Here is a 7,748-nt window from a genome sequence, read left to right as displayed (position 1 = left end):
GTATTACATACAAGTAAAAGAATGACATTGTTACCTAAAGTTATGAGTAAACTAATAAGATGCTAAGGGTTCACTACTTTTCTTATTATGTCTATTATTATACTCTAGCCTCAACATATTAATTTCAGTCTTATTTTCATTTGTTTAGTATATTTTCCTAACTTAAAGGATAAATTTAAAAAAGCATATGATATGTTTTTAAATTGTTATTCTGTCTTTGACTTCCAAATTAAGAAATTCCTTTCCAAATAGTGTCAGGGAAAAGTAAGAGTCTATCACAAGAAATTTACATTTGCTTTAAGAAGCTTCTAATAGATTAGATGTGTGAGAAAACATTTATTTTTATTCTGCAAAGTGTTGGGGGGGCTATTTTTAACCAAAAGATATTTTATGAATATGTTACTTTCACATTGTAGTGTTAATACTAAGGGAAGTGTCCTGTAGAAAAAGATAAAGGACATTCCATTCCAACACATGTGCAATGGTTATTAACAGTATCTCCCTGAGTACAGCACCAACTGTATTTCTGTTGCAAAATTGCTCCATATGCTTTTTCCCCCTCAAGTGCTCTTTCAAATCGGCACATTTTTAACCCAATTTGTGGATTTGTGTGTATTTCTTTAATGATTTCCATCTTAGAGCAAGTTGCCTATGTTACAGTCTATACATAGCACTGGAGAAATTAGTACAGAAACAGATTCAACATTGGGATAAAATGGTAAGTGCAGTTCCTGGAACTGGGTGATACATCATTTTACTGAGAATTGAAAAATGTAAACATCTGCATTTGCTATTTTAAATGAATTTTCTGGGGCTATTACTTGGCTATCGACTATTTCATTAATTTATGTCTATGTGTAAAATTTTACTTTGAGGTTGGGAATGCTGGATACTGTTTCAAAATATTTCAGGCACTGTAGGAAAATGACCACCCTCTCACCTCGCAATTTCCATAATGTTATCTCTGAGCAGCACCATACTAGTAACACTAGTTTGGATGGCTTTCCAGCTCTTAGGGCCTACAATTTCCCTCAGTTCCTGTGCTGTCCGCACTACACCAGTTAAGGCAGCCCACCCACGAAGAACTATTTCACCCCCAGCTGCTTCCTCTTATCCGCCTAATGTTATGGGCACTGTGAAAGAGTGCTCTATTGTTCCTTAATGGGAACTAATTTTTATTGTAGGCATATTATAGTCACATGATTATACTGTGAACCTGTAAAAGGCAGTTGGCTTCCGCTTGCCCCTCTGTGTTTGAGGGGAGACAATAGTGGCTGTACATCAGAATCAATGGTGGGAGTGGAGGGGTAATTAAATGCCAGTGACAGGGTCCCACCCCAGACCGATAAGTCACAATATTTGGAATTGGTATTTCTTACAAGCTTTCCAGGTGATCCCAATATGCTGTCAGGATTGGAACCATTAAGCTGAATCATCCACACACTGGGGCTCATAATCTCTGGTCTTGGATATTAACTGTGAATATCCTATAAGGGAGCAGATTGCGCTCTGGAGTCAAACAGAGTTGGTTTAAAATCTGATGCTAACTTTCAACAGCTCTGCGACCTTGAACAAGTTACTTAACTTTTCCAAGCCAGTTTGCTTTTCTGTAAAATGGTGCCTACCTCCAAGGAAAGAACAAGAATCACAGTTTCCTCAAGACCTTATCTTGTTCTTTGGGTTTTTAGCTGTATCCATACAAGCATACGGAAGAACACTGAGAACATTGGGAACTTAAGCCAATTACCTAGTAGTTATCTTTCCAATTGTCTGAATATTGATGTAGATCTAGATTTAAAAATCTACATATGTCTACATATTTTAGAGAATGTTCTAATTTCTTCCATGTTCCGCAACAAGCATGGCCTCTCCAAGATGTCAGCATGCAAGAGTGATAAAAAGCCAAAAGCTGGGCCAAGCTGAGGATAGATACCAGGACAGATCCCAGTACTGAGTTAGAGGCGGTCAAGACAGCCAGGAAGAAACCACGTCAAAAAGGGAGTCAGCAGCGGCCAGGTACCAAGTCTAACAGATACATAAACTGGAGTCCAAACTGTGATCTGCACTGGGGACCCTCAGTAATTATTAAGGCGGCAAAGTGCAGGAAATGAGAAAAACCAGATAACACAGCACATTCTATAATTTGCTATGTCAGAGTTCCATGGAAGGGCTAATTTTGTGGGTGTGCTAATGCAGTTCTTAATAAAGCCATATTCTGAGCCCACTATCTGACAACACAAATATTTCATCCAATTTTAAAGGCATGTAAGCTAAATCCAGAGAACACAGCTTAAACTTTAGCTCATGAGGTTAACTCTAGGTTAACAAAAAAAACGTTTAAGGCTATTCACTCTTTTCTATTTTTACCTACAGAAAAGTCAAAAGGTTTCAGCACATGACATACACAATAGCTTCCGGATGGTGAATGTGAAAAACAGGCTCATGAGTATGCCACGTTTATGGATTGGAAGACTCAGTATTCTTAAGACATCCATTCTCTCCAAGTTGGCTTATAGATTCAACGAAATCCAAATCCAAGCAGGCACTTTTTTTTCGAGGGGAGTGTCCGGTGGGGGGGGGGTGGTAGCAATTGACTAGCCTATTCTAAAATTAACATGGGAATACAAAGTATCTAGAATAGCTAAAATGTCTTTGGGGGGGAAATACAAAGTTAAAGGACTTCTCCTGAACCTAAAGTTTGTTGATTTCTTAACAGGAAGTTTGCCATAATAAAAACTTAACTTGTACGTAAGCCTATCATTTTTTAAAAAAAATACCAATTTACTAATTACTTACAGCACATGCACATAATACACCAAAATAATAAAACTATATTTCTACTGAAACACTATAGACACAGTATTTCTCAAAGTGTGATCTAAGGACCACTTGCATGAGAATCACCCAGGAAGAACGGGTTTGACATGCTGACGTATGGATTTCCCACAGACCTAAGAGATCAGACTTAGAGGTAGGCTCCAGAAATTTCTATTTTTAACAAGCTTCTCAGGCTGATATTGAGTACTTTAAAATTTGAAAACTACTCTCCTGAAATTTATTAGATTTTGCCCTAAACAACAGTGGCCTTTTCCTACGTGCATCTGAAAAGGTCCTATCTTAACACAATCTTGATATCACTAAAGAAGCAACACTTACCTTCTCTGGTGGATGGTTAGTTATGAGGGTTGTAGCCCTCTGGGTAAATAAGTTTGCTGAATACATATTTTCATATTCTGTTGCAACTTCTTCACCATCTCGAAAATCAAGAGCACATCGTGTAACATTCAGAGCGTTGATTAATGTACAGCGCTCATGGGAATAGTAATCTTCACTACCTAGGAGATATCCTACAACAAGAATGGGAAATGAAAGTAGTCAGCATAGCATAAAACTTGTTAAACAAACTAATGTTTCAGCATTTAATTGCCTAAGGCAATTGATTACCCATGACAAGGCTAATCAAGTGACAAGGCTAATCAGAGCACCATTTCTTAACATCTCTATATTTGCTAGCAAAAGGCATTAAAATGTTACTGTAAAAAAATTCAAATCCATTCCTCATTCAAGTCTTTAGAACACAAACTCTACAATATAACTCTCAAAGTGGGTGATTCCAAGGAAATAACATCCTAAAAAAATCTGGGTTCAAATTCAGTAAAGGTGATAACATCTTAATCTTTTAAAGCTATCTAATGGTTAAAATAGTTAATCACATGATTAATATAATTTGTCATGAGTTTTTATTCTGAGGTGATCACAGAAATGAATGTAGGCATCAGATAATGTTGATATTGACCTTGGGAGACTGGTTTCAAGGTTACTTATAGAAGCAGCTCTAGGAAGAATCATCTTTAGTCAGATGCTGACACCCACTGGTGAAAGACGCAAACCTTTCCAAACAGAGGCTTTCCAGGCGTAACAGAGCCAAAAGTTCAAACTAATACGTGGCGCTGAGATTAGATTTTTCTACCTATAGTGATCTCAATTTCACCCCAAATTTAAATGGTATTAACTGCCTATTCCACAATTTAGACTTAAACATGGAAGGAAATGGATTTTCTCAGCGAATATTTGTTTTGGCAAATGTTTCATATTTCCCTAAAAATATTAAAATAAGCTGTGCTGCATATTGTGTGATTCCATTTATACGAAATGTCCACAATAGGCAAATCTATAGAGACAAAAAGTAGGTTAGTGATTGCCTAGGTCTGGCAGGGTTGCGGGGAAATAGGGAGTGTGTACTAATGGGGGTGGGGCTTCTTTTGGGGGGTGATGGAAATGTTCTACAATTGGATTGTGACGATAGTGGCATGACCCTGTGAATTTATGAAAACTCATTGACTTGTATCCTTTAATTGGGTGGATTGTATGGTATGTGAAATACACTTTGATAAAGCTATTTAAAAGAAACAAGCTGTGCTGGACTCTGAGCTATCTCCTAGCAAATACCACTTACTAACGTTAAAATGAGGATGATAAAACTGGCCTACCTCTTTCCCCAGTCCTGAATGTTCCCTATAATCACAATTAAAAGCCTTATACACCTTATACAATAAATGAATTAATGTTTAATTAATTTCCTCCTTTTCCACGATTCAATTAATTCCAGGTCCTGAATACAATGAATACCTTGGTTTTAAGATAACTTTTTAAATGGTAATCTTTCCTCCTATGTACGTTAACAGAAAAGGAAATCCAATGTGTTTGCTAATTAACATGTAATACAGAAAGAAACATACCCGTAAAAATAATTTCATCCCTTATATAGGTGCTTACAGGGGTTAAGACGTGGGGGTTCTATTTGGGGGTTTTAATAACTATGGTGTTAGAGCTTGAGGAAATCACTTCCGGTTTTTTATATGTAAATGTAAACTTTTTATCATTTGGGAGAATATATGCATAGGATATACTTCATTAAAAGATGTATGAACTATAAATACTAGAAAGATAATACAAATAGGGGGAATTCACAAACAGAACTGTTTATTCACATACTTGACCAAACTGATACCAAACATCCATGTGACAATTACATAGAACCTTTCTCATAAAGTAATTTACAAATTTGAATTACATGCTGAGCCTAAAGAAGAGGGCAGCCTATGCTTTTTTTGGGAAAAATGAGAAAATAATTTTTGAACAACTAAATCTCTGACTGCTTTAACAGCATTATTGAGATATAATTCACTACCATACAAGTCATCCATTTAAAGTACATACCTCAGTGGTTTGTAGTGTATTCATGGAGTTGTGCCATGAGCCCCACAATCATCTGACTGGTTTTTAACAGAACATCTAAGTCATAACAGTGATAACAGCTGCATGGTCATTATGCCCTCCTATTGCAAGTCTCCATTCCATATCAGTGTGGGTTGTCTGGTCATCTAAGCCCTGGTTAGGTTTCTTAATTCTCATGAAACGATATCATTTCTATCTTCTGTCCAACTGAAATTTTAAATACATAACTTGGCTCTGAATTAATTTTTTTTTAAATATCCATAGTTTTTCCTCTTGCCAGAGTATAGGTGTTGTTGACCCATAGTTTAGCAAAGACCTGACTGAAAATTTTCAGAGGAGGTACAGACTGTTTTTTCCTCTAGAATTTCCAAAATGACAAAAAGGTCTTGCTTCCAAGTCCGATTTTTAAGATATTTCAGAATTTCTCAGAATATCTGGATATATTCAGGTTCATGAAGAAAGGATGCCATGTTTGATTAGTGATATCTGCTAGAGAACCCGGATGGGAGCGGGACACACAAGGTTTCATGTCTGATGTCCCTGAATTTCAACTTTAACACTGGAGCCAACAAATACTACAGAATTATCTGCTTCAACTGCATTGTTTGGGCTCCATACAACCACTTTTACTGAAATGTACTTTGGTGCTCTGGCCCTAGCTTGAATAAAAGGGAATGTCTCAAGAAACATCTATAAGAAAACCATCACTTTATTACTAAAATGTTTCTGGAGGACACTGTCTACCTTACCTTTTCCCAAAGGGTTAATTTCTCTCAGGTCTAAGAGCCAGAAAATGATTTCTTTTTCCTGAACATCTGATTCCTATGTACCTTATAAATAATGTGACTCTTACAGATTTCTCTTTTTTTTGGTTTTGATTTGTTTTGTTTCGTACATAAGAAATCGCAAAGTTGAATGGGAAGCCCACCCACCTACAGCCAAGCCATATTTTTGTAATTTAGTACTAAGTACCTATTCCATCTTTTCCTACTTACCCTTATTTGTATTCTATTTATTTTTAAACTTTTTACGTTGAATATGTGTTCCTTTTTGGATAAGGCAAATTGAAAATAAATGAAGAGACAAAAGGGAGGGAGGGAGGTAGTGAAATAGCTGGACAGAAAGATAGGGCAACATAAAAAGAACTTGACAGGAAGATATACAGTCACTATCAAAATAAATAGGTTGTTCATTAAGACATGGCTCATAACAGGTGTAAGGAGGGCACATCTTAAAACAAACTTTAGGTTTCACATTAATTTTTATAGGTCTATCAAGTCCATAAACTACTTATAATTTCTTACTATCCTTCCTGTTACCATTTGAATTTACCCTCCCATTTAATTTTTTTGATCCATCTTCCCCAATCCAGTGATTTGAAAAACAGATCTCAGAGAAAGGGAGAAGGATACCAATGGAAAAGAGTCTTCTCCGCCATCCTCACAAAAAAACAAAAGCAAAACAAAAAATATTTTGAACACAGTCCATGGGGAGAAAAAAAGATATTCTAAACCTTTGTGAAGGAAATATTCTTCTATTGGGTTTTGCCTAGAATTAAAAACAAAAAACAAAAATCAATCTGTATCTCCTTTTGGTAATAAGGTTCTCTAAGAGGACAATGGTCTCAGATGTGGAGGTAGCAAATTTTCCAAAGCCCCAACATGGCATTTAGCCCTGGTAAATTGCCTCCCTGCGGACTCATGTCTGCCATAAGCTGAACACAGAGCCATGTTTATGGAGGTGGCATTAGACAGCGTCTCCAGAGCAGTGCTGACTGATTCACTCCCTGTTCAAGTTTCCAGTTACAGTATTTTATTTGATTTCACTTGGGTGTGTTTTATGAGATGGCTGCAGTCAGTCTGAGTTGTTAAAAAAAACATGTGCATCTCCATTACCAAAGTAGGTATCAAATCCTCGGCGGGTTGGAAGGCATTCTTTCCGGTACATTCCCAGATGCCATTTTCCGACCATATGGGTAGTGTAGCCTGCTTCCTTCAGGAGCTGGGGCAGGAGTTTTTCATCCAGAGGAACGCAGCTGGGCTGACAGGGCCAGATTATTTGGTGCTGTAAACCCGTGTGGATCTTAAAGAGATAAACATAAAATTATGAATTAATGATGTTCAAACATTTGAACAAGCAGATGAAGTGGCTGCCTAATTTACTGGCTATATCTGCAGTACAGGCAAGTTTAACTCTATTCCTGTACTGGCTAAAGGCTATTTCTGAAAGGCACTTTACTCACTTATTCAAATAAGTTAATGGACATAAACAGGGTTTGAAAAAAAACGAAAAGCACTCTAACAAATATTAGATATTTTCAATAAATGTTTGATCAAGGTACTATATTAGAAACCACTAAGATTTCACTTCCTACCTCAAAAAAGCAGCCATAATAAGAGTTGTGGATCTATCAAAGAAAAAGTGTTCCAATTTCTATACACATGAGCACTGTTTGATTAGAAGGAGCTTCTATAATCTTTCAAAATTGGGTGATTTTTTAAGGGTTATTC

At 36.6% G+C, this 7,748-nt stretch overlaps 1 protein-coding gene across 1 annotated transcript in view; it reads right to left on the bottom strand.

The window, feature by feature from the left end:
- Positions 1 to 7,748, bottom strand: part of ARSB (arylsulfatase B) — a 138,705-nt gene that overhangs the window by 128,277 nt on the left and 2,680 nt on the right. The window contains exons 2-3 of the mRNA XM_019640999.1: positions 7,134 to 7,320; positions 3,157 to 3,347 (exon numbers count right to left, since the gene is read on the bottom strand). Coding sequence (XP_019496544.1) covers positions 3,157 to 3,347; positions 7,134 to 7,320 — 378 coding nt within the window. The remainder of the gene's footprint in view (positions 1 to 3,156; positions 3,348 to 7,133; positions 7,321 to 7,748) is intronic.

Source organism: Hipposideros armiger, unplaced genomic scaffold (assembly GCF_001890085.2).
Source record: "Hipposideros armiger isolate ML-2016 unplaced genomic scaffold, ASM189008v1 scaffold_55, whole genome shotgun sequence".
In the NCBI taxonomy this organism is placed as follows: Eukaryota; Metazoa; Chordata; class Mammalia; order Chiroptera; family Hipposideridae; genus Hipposideros; species Hipposideros armiger.
This window is presented reverse-complemented; position numbering and strand designations above follow the sequence as displayed.